Below are 24425 nucleotides of genomic sequence, written 5' to 3'. Positions count from 1 at the left end.
TCAGAAAGGCACTTTGAGCAGCAAATGGTGCTATTCCCTAACGTAAGAGGCATGTGTAAACAACAAAATTATTCTGTAACGGTTGTTTTGCCACATGCAAACCCACAAAAATATGATGAACTGCAGGTTGGGACCTAGGGGGTTGCCATTTTAAACTTCTTGAATGTGACCATGCTAACCAAGAATGAGAATCAAGCAATGAAAATGATCTGATGTTTATGGCTGTCTCCAGTTTTCAGTTTTTCAAGATGTGTTGAATGCTTTGAGAGCCTGGGTTTAGAGAATTAATTATTCAGCTGTGTGAGAAATCTTTTATATGCTCAAAATCCATTTTCATAATCATTACACATTAGATTCTGTTTTTATTTCATTGGACTCCTGAGATTCTTCTTTTTCCAGTTGCTAAAGGGAATCACATTCTGTGATTCTCTCTGCTTCTAATTAGTTGCTGCTGCTTCATGGTGATGGAATAAGTCAAATAACCTGGCGCTAACTGGCATTTTGGGAGAACATCTGCTCTTATGACCTTTTTCCTTCTCTGATAACTACAGGCCTGGAGGCTTTGGTACTCCTTTCTATAGGTAAAAGCTTTTGCAAAGCATAGAAAGACCGACTTGACCAGCTCAATTCCTGTTCACGTGAAACAAGGGTTCATACATTTAGCTGTCTTCCAATGTTGCTGCAAATCACCTACCTATTCCTCTTGCTTGCTGTTTCTTCTTCTCTATCTCTAGTACAACAAGCTTGAGTTAGAAATGTTCTTTTTTCTGATTCTTTCCCTATAGGTATGAGGACTTAGCTGAGAGTGTGGAGGATTACGTTATTGACATGCTTCGCGATCAGCTCAACCGCCGCCAGCCCATGGATAACGTCTCACGGAACCTGCTGCGACTACTCACTACCACCTGTGGCTATAAAGAAGTCCGTTTAATGACTGTTCAACGGCTGGAGATGTGGCTGCAGAACCCAAAGGTGGGAAAGCATTGTGTGAAACAGAACTCAAAGTTGTGAGTTACACTTTCATCTGGAATAGGATAAAGGCACTTGTTTTAATGAACATAGCAGCTAAGAGTAGGAGGATATATTTATGTCCTAAAACGCCATACTATTAGACCTCAGCTTTTTCAGTGAGGTAATGTTGTGAAGGAAACATTGACTATGTTTAACCAAATTTCAAACCATTTTTTCCTTTTCCCTCTCGCGATTCTTAATGTAGTGTTTGTGTCTCCAAGACTCCATAATAGGTGTAAGCTTGTATTGTAGTTGCAAATTGTATACTAGGAAATGAATCAAGAATGGTCTGGAATTTCACATGGAAATCCTTTGAATCTTCAGATAATTAACCCTATTGACCAGATTATATGAAATACAAAAATTGTTTAAGAGCAACTCTGAAGCAATGCAAAATAATTATTCATAAGTGTCAACAACTTGTTCAAGCTGAGACAGCTCGACAATAAATTATAAGACCAGTACTACAGTAAACCTGCTGCATTGCTGATGATAACATTAAATATGAGCTGAGGAAGTTGCTTTGAAACTTCAACAACCTGGTGTTCAATCTACCGGCTCACATTGAGCAAAAGATGCAGTCATCAAAGAACTCAATGAAGAGAAAATGAGATAATCTTAAAGGGCTCAAATTTAAACTATCCATCCTTGTTTTCAAGTCCCTCTCTGGCATCAGCCCTCCCTATTTCTGTATGTCCTCTAGCTATACAACTGTCTGAGATAGCTGCACTCCTCCAGTTCAGCTATTCTATAAATTCTTGACTTTACCCAAACACTATTGGTGACCACACCTTCAGCTGTATAGGCCCCAAAGTTTGAAATTCCTTCTCCAAATACCTCTGGCATTCTGTCCTCCCTTTAAGGATCTCCTTAAATCTTTTGACTAAGCTTTTCCTCAACTGTCTTGATCTTTACTGATGTGCCTTGGTATCACATTTTGTCTGATTTAAGATTTTTTCACACGAGAGGTGGTATTTAAAGGCGGGTATTGATCTCTCCAATGTTGAAGAATGAACAAAGTCATAGGGTCACAGAAATGTGCAGCATGGAACTAGACCGTTCGGACCAACTCATCTATGCTGACCAGACGTTCTAAATAAATCTAGTCCCATTTGACCCAAATCCCGATTAAACCCTTCCTCTTCATATACTCATCTAGATATCTTTTTAAATGTTGTAATTGTACCAGCCTCCACCACTTCCTCTGGCAGCTCATTCCATACATGCACCACCCTCTGCATGAAAAAATTGTCCTTTAGGTCCCTTTAAATCTTTCCCATCTCACCTTAAACCTATGCCTTCTAGTATTTGACTCCCCCACCCCGGGGAAAATACCTGTCTATTTACCCTATCTGTGTCCCTCATGATTTTATAAACCACCATATGGTCATCCCTTAGCCTCCACTCCAACCTATTCAGCCCTTCTCTATAGCTCAAACCCTCCAACCCTGGCAACATCTTTATAAATCTTTTCAGAACCCTTCCAAGTTTCACAACTTCCTTCCTATTAGCAAGTAGACCAGAATTGCATGCAGTATTCCAAAAGTGACCTAACCAATGTCCTGTACAGTTGCAACATGACCTCCAGGTATATATCAAAATGGCATAGTGGTGATGTCACCAGTAATCCAAAAGCCCAGGCTAATACTTAGCTAGTGGAATTTTAATTCAAATCATTAGTAATTCTGGAATTCAAAATTACCCTCAGTAATGGTGACCATAAAAACTGATTGAGGACACTTCTGTCCTTTTTAGGGAAGGAAATCGGTCTCCTTACCCAATCTGTCCTACAGCAGTGGGGTTGACTCTCCGAAGTGCCTAGCAGTCACTTCAAAGGCATAGAGGGATGGGCATGGGCGATAACTGTGAAAATGCAATGGTTTATCATTTTGTTTTTCTTCTTGCCTTTCCTCGAGCCAAATTTTATTAAACGTATTCTACTTAGTAATGTTTAGTTTTCCTGCTGAGACTACCAGAGTTTATGAAAGGAGAGATTCTAACCTCGTTTGTGTGTCTCACATGTCCTAATTTATATGGGTGCCTTCATCCTGTATGTAATGATTCACTGCCTGTCTGTTTGCTAGTTGACTCGCCCAGCTCAGGACCTGCTGATGTCGGTCTGCACCAACTGTTCTACGCATGGGACAGAGGACATGGAGGTTATGTCGAATCTCATCAAAATCCGCCTGAAGCCTAAAGTGTTGCTGAACCATTACATGCTGTGCATTAAGTGAGTAATTGAACTACCAGCTGTCCTGTTAACTCTACCCAGAAGGGATTATGAAGCTAGACAAGCTGTGGAGGCCAAAGGGAAGCAATCTTAGAAGTCAAGAAGATGTTTCTATTTAAAATTAAGATGCCACAGATATAAGATAGTCAGTCAGTCATTAAAAGTTCAATAGGGAATTCAAGAAAAACCTTTTCACTGAGTGAGTATAAAGAATGAGGCGCTCACAACTGCAGTAGGTTACTGAGTTGAATAGAGGGAGCAATCGAAATCCCTAAGGGAGAAAGGAATAGATGGGTATATTCCTAGGGTTAGATGATGATGGTTAAGTGGAAATTCATATGGAATATAGACACCAGCATAGACCAGTTGGGCCAGATGGCCACCTAAGTGTTGCATTCTTTTAATAAACGTTAATTTTAAAAATGTTTTCTACATTCAGCAATTTCTACCACACCCTCAACTTCAGTTTGAATTGATGCAGAATCCTTCTCTGTGCAATGTGGTTTAGTGGTCTGTCATTATGAGACCAATGTCTATGATTGGTCCTAGAAGGTGACTGTGTGTGCAGAGGCCAAGGCAATATCCTAATCTTAGAATACATCAGAGGTTCTGTCCACAGGAACTGATCAATCTTAGTTATGTCTTTGACAATAATTCAAGCAGTCAGTGTGAACCCTTTAAGATTTCCTACAGCAACATATAGAGGATGCTAAACACCATCCTTTTGGGGTTGGATTAGAGTCCACTTCAAGTGTGGATAACACAGCATACAGACAATCCATTGCACAAGCCACTTCTTCAACAGATTGTTATTATTATTGATGTGTATGATTGTATTAAATGAGACTAATGATGAGTAGTTTGCAAATACAAATTGATTTTGTCATGTGAATGTGGATACCAATTGAATCATATAATGCACAAGGAAGCAAGAACTATCTAGTTGGTCCAAATTCTCTGCTTTTTTGCCTTGTGGTTGTTTTGCTTCACAGAATTATCCAATTCACTTTTGAAAGTTATTATTGAATATATTTTCACGACCTCTGAGTGTTGTATTGCAGATCACATGTTATTGATACTTTTATATATTAACATATACATCAGTGCCTTGGTTTAATCCTTTTATCTTTTGATTTGCTCTCAGGGAATTGCTGAATGCTCATCGGGATAACTTGGGGACACTGGTGAAGTTTGTGATCTTTAATGAGCTGTCAAATGCACGGAACCCAAACAACATGCAGATTCTTTACACTGTGCTGCAGCACAATTCTGAGCTAGCCCCCAAGGTGAGCCCTGCATGGACCTTCAATGTGTAGTTAGTTGTGTTGGATCTGGAGGTTCATGCACAGTAGGTAGCATATATGCCAAAGCAAATATATCATCCACGTACCAACTGCACAGTTCTGTCAACAATAAAAAATGTCTAGGATCGGAATGTTGGAAAGAGCTGGACAATGAACTACTTTCTTTCAGCAACTGGTTTGAGAACAGTGGCTCTGAGAACTGGTGTCAGTAGATAAGCAAAGGGACCATGTCAAAGTCATAATACGGAGCCATAACTGAGTGTACAACTCATTTCTTGGCAACATCAGAATATGGAATACTCTTTCAGAATACGAGAGTAATTATAATGTAAGACTTGGGAGTTATTGAGTCAAAAAGCATAGATGCATTTTGTAAGAAGCTAGAGGAACACGAACAAGAAAGATGTATAGAAATTACAGATAGGATTGAATGAAGCAGGGTTGGAGGAGGCTTGTATGGTACTCAAACTAATTGACTCATTGGCCAGTTTCTGTACGGTGCAAATTTTATCAATTTAATTCCTACAGAAGCTAAATAAAATACAAGGAATTAAACAGTCCAAGTCTTATCATCTGGTGTCCCTACCTTTTCCCTTTTTACTCCCTTCTCAATGGCACTGAAGTTAGCTGTAGCTATTTTTAGACTGGAGATTGGTTTGTCAAGTTCAATCTGTCTGGCTCTGAGTGTGGCCTGATCCATTATTGTTTTAAACTATTCCATAACTGCGTATGTGTTAGCTGGTTAGTGATAGGCTGCATATGATTTACTTTTACAGTTTTGTGGGGTAACTGAGTTGTCTTTGTACTCAGGTTGCTATCTGTGTTTCCTTCTATTAGTATCTGGCCATGGTGTTCCAAGACCTGCTCACCAATAAGGATGACTACCTTCGTGCATCTCGAGCATTGCTACGGGAAATCATTAAACAAACTAAACATGAGATCAACTTTCCATCCTTCTGTCTGGGACTAATGCAGGAACGGAAGGAGCAGACATATCTAGAAATGGAGTTTAAGGTGGGTGCTGGTTTGTAGTGCAGACATGTAGTATTTAGAGTGAAGTGGAGGCTATGTTCTGAGCCTGTCTGATAGGGAACATCATTCAGTAGAACTCAGTGATGCAGAAATATATGACCTCTCTTTATTAGAACTTTATCCTTTGCTTTCCTCCTTTGTGATGGTGCCATACAGTTCAGTTGTATTCCTCTCAAAACCTCAGTCAAGGCCCATTTTTTGCTTGGGAGCCAGCAGCAGCCACTGACAGATTACTCCCACCCCCAGCTATGATCAACTAGAATGTGTCTCTCTCCCCTTCTTTAAGTCAGTTAAGATCTGCAATATTCTGTAGTCTTATTGAATGGTGAAACAGGCTCAAGAATCTGAATGGTCTGTTTCAGTGTTTGTTGCTCAGAACCACATTAGGTAGCAATTTGGTGAGTTACTTTTTATGGTAAACTTTGTTTGTATAGAAACTATACAATTCTGTATCAGTTTAGCAATGCAAGGGAAGCACCTAGGATTGCGGTGTCTAATATAGACATCATGTGTTCCTCAGTGCATTGGTTAGCACAACTCCAAGTGGCATCAAGGTGGTTGACCAATGGAGTAGAATCGACAGCATCTTTTCCCCATCACATCTGATAAATTGGCATCATTTTATAGAGTGGCAGTGGTCAAGACTATGGAGAGTGTGCATTCACAGATGATAATAACTTTCATGAGTTCAGTGCCGGAGTTTAGAAAGAGGCAAGGTGAGACGGGAATTAATGTGTGCAGTAATGACTGGTGAATGCTACAAGAAAGCAGGAAATCTTATTTGATTTTTCTTCATCATAGTATTTATGTAAGAAGTCAAATGCCTTTTGCAACACAGCATGCTCACTTTTCTTCTTGGTTGTACAGGAACGATTTGTGATTCAGGTGACGGACCTGTTGACCCTGTCGATGATGTTGGGGATTACAGCTCAAGTGAAGGAAGCGGGGCTTGCCTGGGACAAAGGCGAGAAGAAGAGTAAGAATCGAAACTGGACAGCTTGTATCTGGGAATTGTGCTCTCAGACAAGCCCAACAGACTATCTTAATCAGAAATTGTTCATAGATAAAGTACATTGCCTTTCATAATCTCAGGATTTTTTTTTACAATCAATGAAGTAGTTTTTGAAGTGTTGTCAGTGTTATAATGCAGTGAGTGTACCAGCTAATTTTCACCCACAAAAATTGATAAGATGACAAGGAGATAATCTGCTTTGAAAATGTTGGTTAATACTGCGGTATAAAGTATTTTGAGGGTGTTCCATAAAAACTATGTTCCCATTGACTTCAAGGTTTAAATGTATTACCTTCAAGGAGCCGTCACAGAAAGTATAAAAGCTGTGTTACTTAGCTCATACTGTAGGGAGTTGATAGCCAGATGAATGTTTTATTCATGGCTATTATCTGGATTTTCAGCTCTGACATTCTCACTGATGAAGCATATGCAGCGCAGTCAGTTTGCACTTAGTCTATTGAAGAAACAAATTAGTGCATCCTAACTCAGAAAAATGTGGACTTAAGCTGAAAACTTGGATATGTAATATGGGTGCAGTTTTGGATAAATGTTGAATTATCCACAAGTGCTGTTTTGTTTAACTTCAGTGCCATTGACACATTAAACTGAGACCCCACATAGTCATACAGCATTGAAGAGGTCATTCGGACCATTGACTTTGCGCCAATCTATGTACAGAGGAATCTCGATTATTGGAATATCGGATTATCTGGGAAAATTGCAGGGACCCAATGCTTGGCTAAACTATGTTATCTGGCATTCAATTATCCGGAATTCGATTAACCAAATGAAATATTCCCCACGTGTCCTTCGAGGTTCCTCTGTACACTATTCCCACATTCAAAACTTGGCCCACAGCCTTGAACACTTGGACATTTCAAATGCTCATCTATCTACATTTTAAAAGTTATGATGTTTCCCACCTCTAGTACCCTCTCAGGCAGTGCATTCCAGATTCCCAAAGCCTTTGGGTGAAACACCCTGTCCTCAAATTCCCTCGAAACCTGCCGCATGTACTTCCCTGTTCACACACCAATGGAAGCTTTTAGAGTCCGTTTGTATCCTTTTATCCTCCTTTGCTGAAATCTAAACTGCATCCAATCATCAGGCCGCTGCTTTTCTTGGGCCAATTTGTATGCTCTTCCTTGGATCTAATGTTCTCCCTAATTTCCCCTGTTAGTCATGGTCAGACCACTTTTTGTGTTTTTTTTTTGTGTCAGACAGGAATGAACAATTGTTGCAGTCCTTCCATGCACACTTTAAATGTTTGCTATTGCCTATATATTATAGCCTGCTCGCACATCATACCATTGTAGTTTCCTTTATGTAGATTTAAATTCCCTCTTATGTACTTATAGAAGATCCTTTCTCCCATTTAGAAGGGAAGCAGGTCAGTGCTTCTTGGCATCACGGTCCTTATTTATCCCTCATCTTAACATGGAATGACCTTTTTTTTCTAATCAGCCTGTTCAGAGATGTGATTCAACACCTTTGGAGCAGGGGGGACTTGAACCCAACGCTCCTAATCCAGGGGTAGTGACACTACCACTGTGCCACAAGAAGGCCCCATGAAAACTTAAAGCAGATTATCTGATTGTTATCACAGTGCTATTTGTGGGAATTTGTCATGTTTAAATTGACTGCTGTGTTTCCCATGTTACAACAACAAAATATTTGACTGGAAGTGCTTTGGAACACCTTGAAGTTACGGAAAGTGTTATATAAGTGCAAGTAAAAGTAGCCTGAGATATCAGCAGATTAATACTAATGGAGTTTATATAGAGCCTACAAAACTCCATGGAATTTCTTCTCAGTAACTCAAAGATAAAAAGCTTGGAGACACATGATTACAGATATACTTTTAAATGAAACGGGTTGAATTATTCTGATGGTGTTTGCCTTATTAAAGTTGTTTGATCCCCCGATAGCAGTGTGTGAATTAACTGCCATTAAATTTCATGTTCCTATGGGGGACTCAATGTTAACAACTCTACATTAATGCAATAAATGAAAATCATGTTGCTGCCAGAAGCCTTTACAGAACAGGGAGAGATGATGAATGTCATTGTATTAAACACTGCACTTTAAACTCAGGGCAGCATAGGGCCTGTTATCTGCCATCATCACCAGCTGATTGTGATCTTGATATTTTTGCTTATTTTGAAGTTATTTTTACCACATATACTATTACTGAAAAAATAGTTATAGAAATCTGATTTGCGGGGCTTGAAGGCCTGTTTCCATTCCTGTACTTCGCTAATATGGAAATTAGTAATATGGGCCTCAGTCTTTACCTATGCTTGGATCCTGTAGTTATGGTAATAGGTTAAATGGTTCGTTGGCTTACTCTGGGATGCTACTTGCACTTGATTATTTGCCACAGTTTATTCACTGATACAAATGCAAATTATCAGCTTTGGTAATAATGCTTATTTTAATCCATGGAAATAGAGTTAACATAGTGGGTCAACTGTATTGCAGTTGAATGGCAGAGTAAACTTCAGGTCTGCTGTTATATTTTACGTTCTGAGCTGCTTTGAGAAATCTAGTCAATGGATTTATAAATGATACTTGTGTTTTCTCTCTCTTCTCTCTCTCTGTCAATACTCACACTGTCTGTCTTTCTACTTCTTTTGGATTGAAGACCTGGAAGCACTCCGAGCGTTTCAGACTCAGATTGCAACTATTCAGCGCGACGCTGTCTGGTGGCTGCACACTGTGGTTCCCACCATCTGCAAGCTGAATCCTAAGGATTACATCCACTGGTATGTTCACTGATTTTCAGACTGACTTCAATGTTCTATGTAGTACTAGGAAAACCAGCTGTAGTTTTTAATTAAAATATTGCAGTCAGCAAACTTGCCTATAATGTTGGCATTTTTGACCCAGGCATTATGATTCCTTCTTGAGTAAAATACAGTATTATTCTGGTATTATTATTTATTAGTGGGCATGTAAAGCTAGACTAGTTACAAATTTTGACTCCGTTTTGAAATAGTGTCACTATTGGGAAGTATTCTTTGGAAGAATGTTACAATGCATTGAACAAAGAACAAAGATCAGTGTAACACGGGATCATAACACCTTTCTAAACTAAAAACGTTTTGCCTGTATGTGGTCCATATCCCCCTCTTCCCTGCTTATTCATGTATCTGTTAGGATGCCTCTTAAATGTTGCTATTGCACCTGTTTCTACCACCTCCTCTGGCAGCGCATTCCAGGAATTTACCACCCTATGTGTAAAAACTTTGTCCCTCCCATTTCCTTTAAACTTTTCTTTATTTACCTTAAACCTATGACCCATATTAATTGACATTTCTACCCTAACCATGCTATCTCTATCTCTCAATTTTGTAAACCTCTATCAGGTTACTCCTCAGCCTCTAAAGTTCAACTGAAAACATACTGAGTTTGTCAAATCTCTCTTAATAGCTAATAACCTCCAAACCAGGCAACATCCTGGTAAACCTGTCCAAAGCCTTCACATCCTTCCGGTGGTGGGCGGCTAAAACTACATACAATATTCCAAATGTGGCCTCACTAACATGACTTGCCAGTTTTTATACTGTATTCTCTGACCAATGTAGGCCAGTATGCCTTACACCTTCTTAATCACCTTATCCACTTGTGTTGCAACTTTCAGGAAATTGTGGACCTGTACACATCTGTATGTTAATGCTTCCGAGAGTTCTGCCATTTACTGTATACTTCCCTCCTGCATTAATCTTCCAAAATGCATCACCTCACATTTGTCCAGATTAAGATTCATCTGTCATTTCTTCGCCCAAGTCTCCAGCCTATCAATATTCTGCTGTATCTTCTGGCAATCCTCATTATGCATAGCTCCCCAATACTTTGTGTTATCTGCAAATTTACTAATTAGACCACCTACATTCTTCTCCAAATCACTTATATATCACAAACAACAGAGGCCTCTGCAGAACACAACTGATCGCAGATCTCCTGTTAGAAGAATACCCTTCCACCGCCACTATCTTCAATGACCATGCTAGTTCTTTATCCATCCAACCAACTCACCATCACCTTCTGTATAAGCCTGCCATGAGGGACCTTGTCAAAGGCCTGACTAAGGTCTGTATAGACAACATCCATTGCTCTGTCCTCATCAGTTATCTTTGTCACTTCCTCAAAAACTCAATCAAGTTTGTGACACATGACCTACCCCACACAAAGCCATGCTGCCTGTTGCAAATATGTCAATTTTTTTCCAAATGCGAATAAACTTTGTCCCTAAGAATCATATCCAATAATTTCCCTGCTAATGACGTAAAGCTCACTGGCTTAGAATTTCTGGAATTATCCTGGTTGTCTTTTTAAACAAAGGAATAACATTGGCTATTCTCCAGTCCTTTGGGACCTCGCCTCTGACTAGAGAGGATACAAAGGTTTTTTTTTTACAAGGCCCCAGCAACTTCCACACTGGCCTCCCTCAGTATCCTAGTTTAGACCCCATCAGGTTCTGGGGACTTGTTTACCTTAATGTTTTTCAAACGCCCAACGCCACCCGTCTTTCTTTATATCAGCATACTGCTCTCTAGATTCAGCATGCACCATGTCCTTCTCCTTTGTGAGTACCGATGCAAAGAATCCATTTAAGTATTCACTCACCCACGTCTTCTGGCTCCTTCTTTGTCTTTAAGTGGACCTACTCTTTCCCTAGCTACCCTCTGTTCCTTATAAATGCATAAAATACTTGGGATTTTCCTTAATCTTGATTTCCAAGGTCATTTCATTGCCCCTTTTAGCCCTGCTAATCCTTTAAGTTTATTCACATTTGGCATATGTGAGGGTGGGGGGGGGGGGGGGGGGGGGGGGGTGGCGGCATGGATCTGACAAGGGAGTCATGGAGGGAATAGTTTCTCTGGAATGCTGCTAGGATGGGGAGGGACATGTGTCTGTGGTGGTGGAGTCTGTTTGTGGGTGGCGAAAATGGCAGAGGATGATACGATATATACAGAGGTTGGTGGGGTAGAAGGTGAGGACTGGGGGATTCTGTCCTTGTTGCATTGGGAGGGGTGGGGGTTCAAGGGCAGAGGTGCGGGAAGTGGAGGAGATGTGCTGGAGGGCATTGTCGACTACATGGGAGGGGAATTTGTGGTCTTTAAAGAAGGACGCCATCTGTGATTTGAATTGGATATCATGGGAACAAATGGGGGAGAGGCAGAGGAATTGAGAATAAGGAATCATGTTTTTACAGGAGGCAGGGTGGAAGGAGTTATTGTCCAGGTAGCTGTGGGAGTCGGTGGGTTTGTAGTAGATGTCCGTGGTTAGTTGGTTGATGGAGAGGTCCAGGAAAGGGAGGGAGGTGTCCGAGTTGGTCCGGGTGAATTTGAGGTAGCGGTGAAAGCTGTTAGTGAAGTTGACGAGCTGTTCAACCTCCTCGTGGGAGCACGAGGTTGCGCCGATACAGTCATCGATGTAGCGGAGGAAAAGGTGAGGGACGGTGCCAGTGTAGCTGCAGAAGATGGACTGTTCCACGTATCTGACAAAGGGGCAGGCACAGCTGGGGCCCATGCGGGTGCCCATAGCGACTCCTTTGGTTTGGAGGATGTGGGAGGATTGGAAGGAGAAGTTGTTAAGTGTGAGGACCAGTTCAGCCAGGTGGGTGAGGGTGTCAGTGGAAGGGTACTGGTTGGGACAGTATGAGAAGATGAAACGGAGGGCTTGGAGACCTTCGTCATGGCGGATAGACATGTACACTGACTGGATGTCCATAGTGAAGATATGGCGTAGGGGGCGGGGAAAGCAAAAATCTTGGAGGAGGTGTAGGGTGTGGGTGGTGTCCCGTATGTAAGTGGGGAGTTCCTGGACTAAGGAGAACAGGATGGTGTCAAGGAATGCAGAGATGAGTTCAGTAGGACAGGACCAGGCAGAGACAATAAATCGACCGGGGAAGTCAGGTTTGTGAATCTTCGGTAGGAGGTAGAATTGGACAGTGCGGGGTGCACGGGCGATGAGGTTGGAAACTATGAAAGGGAGATTCCCAGAGTGATGAGGTTGTGGATGGTCTGGGAGATGATGGTTTGTTGATGGGAGGTGAGGTCGTGGTCGAGGGGGCAGTGGGAGGAGGGCCTCCCGCTCCACCCTCCTCTCTGATCTCTCACTTTCTTCCCCCACCTTCATCTACCTATTGCATTCCCAGCTACCTTCACCCCAGTACAACCCCTCTTCCATTTACCTCTCAGCCCCCTTGGCCCACAAGCCTCATTCCTGATGAAGGGCTTATTCCTGAAGCATCGATTCTTCTGCTCCTCGGATGCTGCCTGACCTGCTGTGCTTTCCCAGCACCACACTCTCGACTCTGATCTCCAGTATTTGTAGTCCTTCCTTTCTCCTCCTTGAAACATCTAAATCCTTGAATATTAAGTAGCCAGTCTTGTCCCTCTCTCAACCAAGTATCTGTAATAGCAATAACATCATTGTTATATGTATTAATCCAGGCTCTAAGTTCATCTGCCTTACCTGCTATACTTCCTGCATAAAACAAACACAGTTCAGACTGCTAGCCCTGCCATGTTCAGTAACTTCTTCCTGTCTGTTGCTCTTCTTAACCTTACCAGCCTTTGTCTCTAACTCCTTGGTCATTTCACTTGTTGTGATTCCCATGCTCCTGCCACACTAGTTTAAATTCTCCTGAGTGACACTAGCAAACTTCCCTGTACAGGTCCTACCTGCCCTGGAACACATCCCAATGATCCACATTCCCTCCTGCACCAGCTCTTTAGCCACGTATTTAATATTTCTATTCCAATCCTCATTGGCACGTGGCTTTGTAATCCTGAGATTACAACTGTGTTTTAAAAGAATGTTGTACCTAGTAATATTGCTAGTATTTTATGTATCAAGTTTGAATCTAAATGAATTAGAATTAGGTTTTTTGCCACATGTATTCAAGATCAGGGATACATGAGTACAGTGAAAAGTGTACACAGTTGTCATTTCCGATGCCATCTTAGGTACAAAATCTCAGGTATAAATCAGAAAAATAAATAAATAAAATTGAAGTTCAGTATTACAGTCCTTCTAAAGCCGAGAAAGAAGGGAAAAAAATTAAAAATAGATAAATCCACGTTGGGCTTCACCCCGCAGCCGGGAATCTGAGCTCAGCTTCGCCTCGAGGCCAGGAATCTGAGCTCAGCTTCCCCTTGAGGTCGGGAATCTGAGCTGGGCTTCCCTTCGAGGCCGGGAGTCTGAGCTGGGCTTCCCCTCGAGGCTGGGAGTCTGAGCTTGGCTTTGGGCTTCCCCTCGAGGCCGGGAATCTGAGCTGGACTTCCTTCGAGGCCCGGAGTCTGAGCTGGGCTTCCCCTCGAGGCCGGGAGTCTGAGCTGGGCTTCCCCTTGAGGTCAGGAGTCTGTGCTCGGCTTCCTCTCGAGGCCGGCAATCTGTGCTCTGCTTCCCCTCGAGGCCGGGAATCTATGCTCAGCTTCCCCTCGAAGCCGGGAGTCTGAGCTAGGCTTCCCCTCGAGGCCGGGATTCTGAGCTCAGCTTTCCGTCGAGGCCAGGAGTCTGTGCTCTGCTTCCCCTCGAGGTTGTGAGTCTATATTGGGCTTCACCTTCAGTCTGTACTGGCTCAGTTCGCTACCCCTGATACCGTCCAAGGACGAGAGGTAAGAAGAAAGGATAGACAAAGACATAAAAAGAGAAAAGGAATGGACGGAGTAGAGGAGCTGCAGCTCAGGACCCCTACTCTGCCACCATCTTGGAATGTATTTGAAGAATAATGAAGAGGGCTATTCTGAAGAGCAGATGATTTTGACATTCTGCAATTGTGTTTGAATTGCAGATGTCAGGGCACCTTGATACCCTCACAGGCATCAAAGACTTCCATTTTCTTTACCACGTGACGATCATGAGCCACAATTATGGGAAATCTAAACAAATATCTCGGGCTGGAAGGAATAGGCTGGAAGGGCTGGAAGTAATTCAATGATAAGGTTAGATAACAAGTAGTGAATGGAAGCTCATGAGAAACCCAGTTTGCTTTATCTCTTAACAGATACAGACAGATGCTTTTGAACCCTACAGCATTTCTGTTTGCACTCCCTAGTTTATCTTCCCCATCCTTATGTGAAGTGGCCCAAGTCAGAATGCCTTAGAGGCATTTCCCAGACCTGTTGGGATGTGTTGGTGTTAACCAATACTTGTTGGTCCTGTACCAACATTGGCTCAGTTGGTACAATTTAACCTTGTAGTTCACAAATAAGCTTGACACCATACAGGATGAAGCAGCCTGCATGATTGGCACCATATCCACAAACATCCACTCCATCTACCACCAATCCTCAGTAGCAGTAGTGTGTACTATTTACAAGATGCATTGCAGAAATGCACCAAAGATCCTTAGACACCTTCCAAACCCATGACCACTTTTATCCAGAAAGACAACATCTGTGGGAACGTAACCATCTGCAAGTTTTCCTGCAAGCCATTCTGACTTGGAAATGTATTGATGTTCCTTCACTGTCGCTGGGTCAAGATGCTGGAATTCCCTTTTTCACAGCACTGTGGATCAACCTACATCACATGGACTGCAGCGATTCAAGGAAACCGCTCACCACCCCCTTCTCAAGGTTAACCAGGGATGAGCAATGAATGGCTAGTCAGTGACGCCACACCCTACGAATGAATAAAAACAATTTGGTTCAAAATCCATATTACAGACAAACTCTGGGTTGACAGTTCTGTCAAAGTACCGAAACAGCACTGTTGGAGGTTGTGTCTTTGGGATGAGACATTAAACTGAAAACTTGTCAGCTCTCTCAGGCAGACATAAAGATGCCATGGCACTATTCTAAAGAAGAGCAGTTAAGTTCTAGCTTGTGACATGGCTAATAATTATTGCTCTGCAAGTAATGTGATCTTCTGTTTATCACATTACTGGTTGAAGGGCCTTACTCTCTGCAAACCAATTTTGTGTTTCCAATCGGATCTACATTTGAAAAACATTTATTCTGATGTAAAGTGCTTTGAGATGTTAGAAGGTTGTGAAAAGCACTACACAAATGCAAATTCTTTACCTTGGACGTTTAAATGAACTAGAGTTGGTCGACCAGTCTGCATTATATTCTGTGCCTATTTTTAAGCATAATTATTACATAACCATCCTTCTTCTTGCAGTTTGCACAAGGTGCTCTTCACTGAACAACCTGAGACATACTACAAATGGGATAACTGGCCTCCAGAGAGTGATAGAAAGTAAGCACATTATTTTTAACAAATGAATGGGACACTAATCGAACAGAAATGTCATTCACACTCTGATGGTCAATGTTAGTACAATTATGTGAAGCATCTTAAGGCTTTTCACTGGCCTGGTTGATGGTCTGAAACTGCAAGGCTGAGAAAATAAATCTTTATTTATTATTAGCTTCAGTTTTACTGAGGAGACTTCACACCAACCCATATCCAATAAGCTGCCCTGAAGACTCTGTTCACATTTACAAATTGCACCTCTACAGTATTCTAAAACAATCCGTAATGTTTTAATCAGAATCCATTTTCTTCTCTCCCAACATTAATAGATTCTTAAACAAATAGTTTTTGTCAGCATATTGAAACTGACACGCTACATCCTGCTTATTTCCATACAACCTATCATTTAAACTGCAAATAGACAACAACAAATTGAATCATGCTTTTTGTTTATTGAGGTAAATTGGCTTTAATCCCTGTTTTTTGCCAGAGAGTTTGGACTTTGTTCATTGGGGAAGCTGGGTTTGTTCTCTTCAGAGTGGGGAAAATCAAGGAGAGGTTTAGTAGTGATGTCATATTCTGAGAGGGTTGGCAAATTAATTAGGGAGAAAGTTTGGAACAAACTGTAATCAGAGAACACAGATTTAAGATAATTGGCAAAAGTTTCAATGGGAAATGAGGAGAAATTGTTTTATGTGGTGAGTTATGAGCTGGAGTGCACTGCCTGAAAGGATAGTGGAAGATGCTTCAATAATAACTTTCAAAGGGAATTGCATAAATAATTGAAAAAGAAAGATTTGCATGATAATGAGGAATAGCAGAGGTACTGGGTCTCATTGGATAGCACAGCACGCTGAATAACCACCTTCTGTTCTCTATTTCCTGAGGAAATCCAGGTACAAATACAATAAACACTTTAAAAAACCATCGCAGCATTAGGTTTTGTTTCTCGAAGAATAGAATTGAATTACTGGGGAGTATGTATGGATTTGATATACGGATAGAATGGATAAAGAATGATCCTCTTAAGAGAGAGAACATAATTAGGCCATCAACGTAAGATAGTCACAACAAATCCCAGAGAGAATTCAGAAGAAACTTCTCTACCCAAAATGTGGGAAGCAGTTAAAATAAACATTATAGATGCATTTAAGGGGAAGTTGAACAAACATATGAATAAGAAATGAATAATGGGTTATGATGAAAAATTTTAATGAGGAAAGATGGAAGGAGGCTTGAGTGGAGTTGGATGGGTCAAATGTTTTTTTTTAATGTGCCATGTGTCCTATGTAATCCTCTGTAATATTTTTCACCTCTTCTCAGTTTCTTTCTACGATTATGCTCAGAGGTGCCACTCCTGGAGGACACCCTGATGCGAATCCTGGTCATCGGGTTGTCACGAGACCTATCACTGGGACCCGCTGATGCCATGGAACTAGCTGACCATCTGGTGAAACGTGCTGCGTCGGTGCAGGCTGATGGTAAGATCACAGTGTGATTGAGACCGGCTAGCTTTTATATTGCTTATCTCTGCTGTGAATGTAGAGAAGATACTGGTGAACTTTCTTTCTAAACACACCACAGTTAGTTTGCGGATTTCACTGTTCAACAGCATCTCCAAAATCTGAGACACCCCCACACCGCCAATCTCCCTCACATTTAAGGACAAAATAATAGTTATATAGGAACATTGCTATCTTCAAGCTCCCCTCCAAGTTGCACATGTCCCGACTTCTACATATATCACTGTCCCTCATAGTCAGTGGACCAAAATCTTGAAGCTACCTACCTAATGGAGGATTACAGTGATTCAGGAGGGAGACAGGCAACTATTGTCTTCTTGAGGCCAACTAGGAAAGGGGAACAAATATGAGTCCTACTGGAGAAACTCATACCTCTGGAATCCCTTTCCTTTCAAATGTCAAGGTGTGATCTGAAGCTGCAACAGTGTGAAGACTACACAAGTTGCAGCGTTTTAAAAAAAAATAATGTGCAGGAGCAGAGTGGCTGTTTTGTATAGAACATGAAAACTGCAACCAGTGTATTTGTGGTAAATATGACAATTTACAGCACAGGCCATTCGAGTCAGCTAATCTGGGCTGATGGTTGCATTTCACATGAGTCTCCTTGTACCCATTTGCATTGAAACCTGTAACCTTCTATTTCTTCCTAGTGTGGCTGGCTAACTTCACCTTAACTGTATTTATGCTATTTCCTATTTGTATTCCTAAATTAACCTGAAGCAGTCAAAATATTTGCTCATCCATTTTGCTTGTGCTTGGTCATTGGAATCTTCAATCATCGGAGGAAACAGATTCTCTGTATCTACTCTATCATTTGTCATTTTAAACACCTTGACCTGCTCATAACTCAACCAGTTGGACTGAGGGAAATACGATCCTTATTTTAAACTCTCCTGAAAATAAAGATTGTAAATAAATATATATGTATTAGTAAAGTTTTGTTTTCAATAATTAGATATTTATGATGTATTATGTGATTTGACCTAATGTTACACCCTGGCAAGTGATTGCATAGATGCAGGTGTAAGGCACAGTGGTAGCCAAGTCTGTAAAAACTACCTTTTGTGCAAATACTTCTTTCTCCGATTATAAAAGCCTTTCACTACCTAATGTGTGCATGCTTCTTTAACTACCTTATTCTTGCTCTGCATTCAATTGGTCTAATTCAGTATGAATGTAAAGTAACACGCACAGTTTGATTTTTTTTTTTAAAGGTCCTGTTCAGGCATATTACAATGTATCTCTAGGGCAGGTGGCACTTGAACACAGACCTTCTGGCCTGGAGGTAGAGACACTACCACCGCACCACAAGAGTCCTTTACATTGTGTTTGAACTTGTGTGTGTGTGCGCAGCAGTGAGCTAATATGTGAACAATTTGTCTGCCAGGGATGCTAACATCAAACCGTGCACAACAGTAACCCATTGAGTAATTTCATAAGCTTCTGAGCCGATATTGCTGTCTCAAATTATAAATGTACCTCATTACATCCAGCATCCTTGACAAATGTAACGACCTATGTGCTTGTGTAAGGATGTTTTTAAAATGAGAATGCTTAAATAGCAAAAATTGCTGGATATGCACAGCAAATCATTCAACATTCAAAGTAGTGAAGCTTACTCATGAAATATTTTCAGGGTTCCAGTGAATGGTTCCTTCTGACAAGGTTACCCCAAAACTGTCCATATTTGTTTTTTTGTTAATTCCAAACAAGACATGAGAATTCTCCAGTTATTTTGTTGTTTCTCTTTCAGATCTGGAAGTTCTCCATGTGGAGAGAATTCAATTAATCGACGCAGTTCTGAACTTGTGCACTTACCACCATCCTGAAAACATTCAGCTGCCACCAGGGTTTGTCTACTGTTCAGCCATCCCATCCTGAACAAAGCTTGTTTGTTGATTTTCAAAGTCTAGCTGTTAAAACCTCTATGAAGAAATTAACCACAATTATGATATATTTGCAGCAAGAAAATAGATTGATGTATTTAAAATTGCATCTGACAGTCTCAGTGTCACATTGGCATATGTGGAATCTTACCACAAAGAAGGAGACAATTCAACCTGATCAAATTTGGACAAAGGGGGGTCATTGGATTCAAAATGTTAACTCTACAGATGCTGCCAGACCTGCTGTATTTCTCCAATTTTTTTAGGTACTAGATTGATGCCTGGAATGACCAGTTATTTTGTGAGGTTAGGTTGGACAGGTTGGGTTTGTTATCCCTGGAGTTTAGAAGAGTTGAGAGGTGACATGAGTAAAGTGTATGCAGTTGACAAGGTGGACGTGGTAATGGCATTTTCTATTCTGAATCCATCCACAACTAGGGAGCGCCATTTTACAGTCGGGAGGGTTACCCTTTTTAGGATTGAGATGAGGAGAAATTGTTTTCTCTTGGAGTATTTTTGACTTTGGAACTCTGCCTCAGAAGGCAGTGTAGGCGGATTCAGAATAGATTTTTGTTAGGCAGTGGGATCAGAGGTTATCGGGGTAGATTGGAATGTCAAATTGAAAACACAAACACGATCAAATTGATTGGCAGAACAGCCTTGAGGTCCTGAATGCTCTACTTTAATCCTATTTTGTATGTTCATATAAGTGTATGATGAATAATGTGTGACAATTAATAAATATGTATAGAAAACATTGCATGTATACAATGTACAATATATACTCTGCAACAAATGTGACATATACATACATGATATATATCTATATGTGTGCATGATATATGCATCTGTATTATATCGGGAGTACCCAATTGTTTTCCCACTGGGACCCCATTTCAAACCTAAAATATTGTTGTGACCCCTCAGTGAGAACTGCAAGAGCATGTGGGGATATGGGCAGATCTGTAAGAGTGGTGGACAGGACAAACCTGTTAGGACAAACCTGTAAAGACTGGAGTGGCAGTGAACAGTCCTGTAAGCATGCCCTGTTATGTATATATATATATATATGCTATAATGCGTAATATGTAGAATGCTGTGCATCAAGACAGTAATGACAGATTTAGTTAATGTTCGCTTAGATATTTCTGCGGGTCACCTAAGCGTTTGAACACCCTGTCCAAGAATTATAACTTATCTGTGTAAATTACATTCCTTCTAACATGGCAGGGAAAAACACATGAGTCTTGCCATGTTACTGCACCCATTTTAGTTACTGTTAATAACTTCTCGTATGTTTGATGTGAATGGGCTTTTTTATGTTCCAGGTATCAGCCACCCGCTCTGGCTATTTCATCCCTGTACTGGAAGGCTTGGCTTCTGCTGTTGGTTGTAAATGCTTTTAATCCACAAAATATTGGTGAGTTTCACAGTTGTTGCTTCCTGGAACATGCTGCTGCTTCCTCTTTTATTAAGCCCTATTGCCTACTTGTCTGATGTAGTCGCAAGTACAAAAACCATTGATGTTCAGGCTTCTTTGCATTCAGCTTTGCAAATTGGTGGTTTTTATGAGAAGGTGTTTGATGTGAGTTATTCCATCTTGTGGTATCATATTAATAGCATAGTCCCAAAGATTTTGGGCTTAAATTCTAGCCATTGGGAAAACTTAGGAGGTAACACAATCATTCAGAACAGTATCAGCTGTGACATCACTCCTGGATGCTGATGACATCTCCTTTAACGAACAGTGCATTTTAAATAAGGTCAGAATCTGACTCAATTGTGATACACTTGACGGCCAAATACCTTGCCATTGTTTACTGTCTTGCCTGTGCAACCAAATATAACTTCATGATTACACTGAGGAACTGAATGCAGATGAAACAATTGGTACCCAATATAACACAGAAGAGAAATACAAAGTAATTGCAGACTGGCTGGAGTCATTGCATAGTTTCAGTATTAATGCAGATAAAGCAAAGCTAATGAATGGAGGATAGATGTGTTACTTATTGATATCTATATAGAAAAAGATTTAGCAAGGTTTTGAAGTACTCCTTTCAAGAGGTGCATTGAAGAAGAACAAAACTCTTCATTTCTATTTATAATCCTAACAGTCCTGCAGATCTGTTTTGACAACACAGACTTCTGTACCTTTGTCACTGAGATGAAGCTTCACCTGACTCACCCATCCTGCAAAGGAAACTGACTCAACCACCTCAGACAATTGTGCTTTAGCTTGTTCAACAGTGCATATGGAGAGCTGGGAGTAAGTTGTTTGCAGATAGGCAAAAAAGGTCTTAAGCAAAACTCGGTGGATGTATCTTCAGTTGTCTAAACCCGCAGCTGTGGAATGCCATCCCCAAATCCATCTGCCTCTTGCTCTTCCTTATATAGAATAGAATCCTTGCAGTGTGGAAGCAAGTCACTCGGCCCATTGAGACCCTCTGAAGAGCATCCCATTCAGATCCACCCCATCCGTGTAACCCTGCATTTCCTGTGGGCCTCCCTGAACTCGATGGGCAATTTAGCATGGCCAGTCCACCTAAGCTGCACATCTTTGGACTGTGAGAGGAAACCGCAGCACACAGCAGAAACCCACTCAGATACAGGGAGAATGTGTAAAACTCCACACACAGTCACCGAAGGTGAAATTGAACCCAAGTCCCTGGCACTGTGTGGCAACAGTGCTAACCACTGAGCGATCGCGCCTACCACAAAGCACTCACTAAAACCTATCTCCTTTGGTCACCTGGCCTAAGGTTTTCATGTGCAACAGGTATCAGATTCCGTTTGAAAATGCTCCTTTGAAGCATTTTGGGCTGTTTCATAATGTTAAATGTGCATGTAAATGCAGGTTCTTGACATACTCTTATAATGTGTTTAAAATGACTAAGTATTTGTATCATAGTTGTCTTATTATTGTCGCTTTATTGCTTTTTGCTAAGGTAAGAGTTTGAAATATTCTTTACACCTTTCTTTGGGAAAACAGAGGTATATGTGATCAGGACCCAGTGATTGATATTTTTGAGCTTGGGACTCTATTCTTAATTGATAATTTAATTAAATTCTAATTAAATGAATACTTACGACTGACCATTCAGTCAGCCATCTGTTAGCTTGTTTTGTTTCTGCTGTGTTTAAATACTTGGAAAGAGTTTGTGCTGCCTATTAGATGCAGTATAAAAAGTTGCTTATAACTTTAAAACTTAATACATGAATTTGAAAGGTTTGGAAAGATATGTGCCAGGAGCAGGCAAGTGGAACTAGTTCAGTTTGGGATAGTGTTCGGTATGAATTTGTTGGACCGAAGGGTCTGTTTCCATGCTGTATGTAGAATACAAAGTTCTAGTCTAAGCAAATTGATATATAGAATTAAGTAAAAATAAGTAGTGAAATATTATTCAATACGTATTTCTGAATGACGAAAATCTAAAGGATCATATAATTACAAAGTTAGCAAAGTTAATATTACTAAGATTACATCTAGTCAAAGGATTAGATTTAGTCTTCTGAAATTGTCTCATTTCTCTGAAGCAAATGAAAACATCATCACTATAGAGGCATTGCTGTGAGATGTTTTCTAAACCATCAGTCCAGGAATATTTTAAACACCTCTGAAGCTGGTGGGATTTGTACTGGGGTCTCCTGGCTCAGAGGTAGGGGCACTACCATTGCAACACAAGGTCCTATCTGAGACGCACACATGTGACTATGATTTCGTGATGAGGACTAATGATGTGGGAGTGTAACAATTCTGTCGTCTTTTATCTTGAAGATTGCACATTCTCCCAGTCATTAAATAAGTCCAGAATTGGAGGGCACATGTTTCGGGTGAGAAGTGAAAAAAATATAAAAGAGATCTAAGGGGCAACTTTTTCACACAGAGGGTGGTACGTGTATGAAATGAGCTGCCAGAGGATGCGGTGGAGGCTGGTACAATTACAACATTTAAAAGGTATCTGGATGGGTATATGAATAGGAAGGGTTTGGAGGGAGATGGGCCGGGTGCTGGCAGGTGGGACTAGATTGGGTTGGGATATCTGTCGTCATGGACGGGTTGGACCGAAGGATCTGTTTCCGTGCTGTACATCTCTATGACTCTATGGCTCTAATATAAACAGGAGCTTCCCTCCGCCTGCAGCTGTAACTTTAAAACATTAGTGTATTGTCTATATTCTGCTTGCAATCCCATGGTACATTCCTTTGTCAAGGAAGACTAAATAGAGCCATGTGATGTTAAAGTACCAAAATCTGCATTGCTATTGTTAAACAGAAATCCAATAGTCGTCGATTAATCAATGAATATACTTTAATTGTGTGATTATAGCTAAACAAAATCAACTGAGAACTGTTAGTTTCCAATAATCCTACAATTTCTTTATCTGCAGGTTTGGCTGCATGGGAAGGCTACCCGACTCTGAAAATGCTGATGGAAATGGTAATGACAAAGTGAGTGATTATAACACGGAATCAAACCTCATAGGGAAGAAGTTGATCCATGTTTATGTTTTGCTGTGTGTTTTTGGCCAACCAGTTCTGAGAAGTAGTCCAAGGCAAGTTGCTGCTTTAGGGTAATGGAAGAGAAAAATATGTCATTATATGCTCTTATATCTAATCATGAGGAGAAGATTTTCTCTGTTCACTGTTTGAAGGTAAATTGTAAACCACCTTTATATAAATCTGTTAATGATTTTGGTACATGCAGAGCATGGCTGAAATTTTCCCTCATATTATTAAACACGTAGTTATACCTGTTCTTTCTTGCCATTAGAAGGTGAACTACAAAGTGACTGTTACTTCTGTAAATATGACTTGAAAAGACAATGGTGCAAGACTCCTTTCGAGGCAGTTTCTCACCCCATAAGCCTCTCACTATATGTAGATAGCTTCTGTACATTGACAAGCCAGATTTTGAAAGTGTTTCATGTTGTATGTCTGGAGTGACCTTTTTGCTGCTGAAAAGCTTCTTTTGAAATGTGACAATTTTGTCAGTGCATTTCAAAACTAGCCATCTGGGAAGCACATTTGTTGTGCATATGTACATTGGCATCAACTTATGTCCTGATGTCCAGACTATATAAACTGCAGTTATTGGTCTCAGACCATTAATATGATATAATCACAGGCTCATTAATATTGGCAGAAGCATTGAAACTTCTTATTCCCTAAATGGGAAGTACAAACATTTGTATAATAGCAATGTTTCAATAT

The 24425-nt window shown here is 40.7% G+C and overlaps 1 protein-coding gene across 3 annotated transcripts in view; it reads left to right on the top strand.

The window, feature by feature from the left end:
• ints1 (integrator complex subunit 1) overlaps positions 1-24425 on the top strand; it is a 121492-nt gene that overhangs the window by 17576 nt on the left and 79491 nt on the right. For all 3 annotated transcript variants that reach the window (XM_043711841.2, XM_043711839.2, XM_087997722.1), the window contains exons 8-18: positions 786-972; positions 3096-3241; positions 4386-4527; positions 5383-5559; positions 6445-6553; positions 9234-9354; positions 15728-15805; positions 17126-17283; positions 19079-19175; positions 20540-20631; positions 23603-23663. In XM_043711841.2, coding sequence (XP_043567776.1) covers positions 786-972; positions 3096-3241; positions 4386-4527; positions 5383-5559; positions 6445-6553; positions 9234-9354; positions 15728-15805; positions 17126-17283; positions 19079-19175; positions 20540-20631; positions 23603-23663 — 1368 coding nt within the window. The remainder of the gene's footprint in view (positions 1-785; positions 973-3095; positions 3242-4385; positions 4528-5382; positions 5560-6444; positions 6554-9233; positions 9355-15727; positions 15806-17125; positions 17284-19078; positions 19176-20539; positions 20632-23602; positions 23664-24425) is intronic.

This window comes from Chiloscyllium plagiosum, unplaced genomic scaffold (assembly GCF_037043375.1).
Source record: "Chiloscyllium plagiosum isolate Xiang-an unplaced genomic scaffold, Cpla_swu_hap1 HiC_scaffold_20, whole genome shotgun sequence".
Classification (NCBI taxonomy): domain Eukaryota; kingdom Metazoa; phylum Chordata; class Chondrichthyes; order Orectolobiformes; family Hemiscylliidae; genus Chiloscyllium; species Chiloscyllium plagiosum.
The sequence above is the reverse complement of the archived record's forward strand: the minus strand, read 5'-3'. Positions and strand labels throughout refer to the sequence as shown.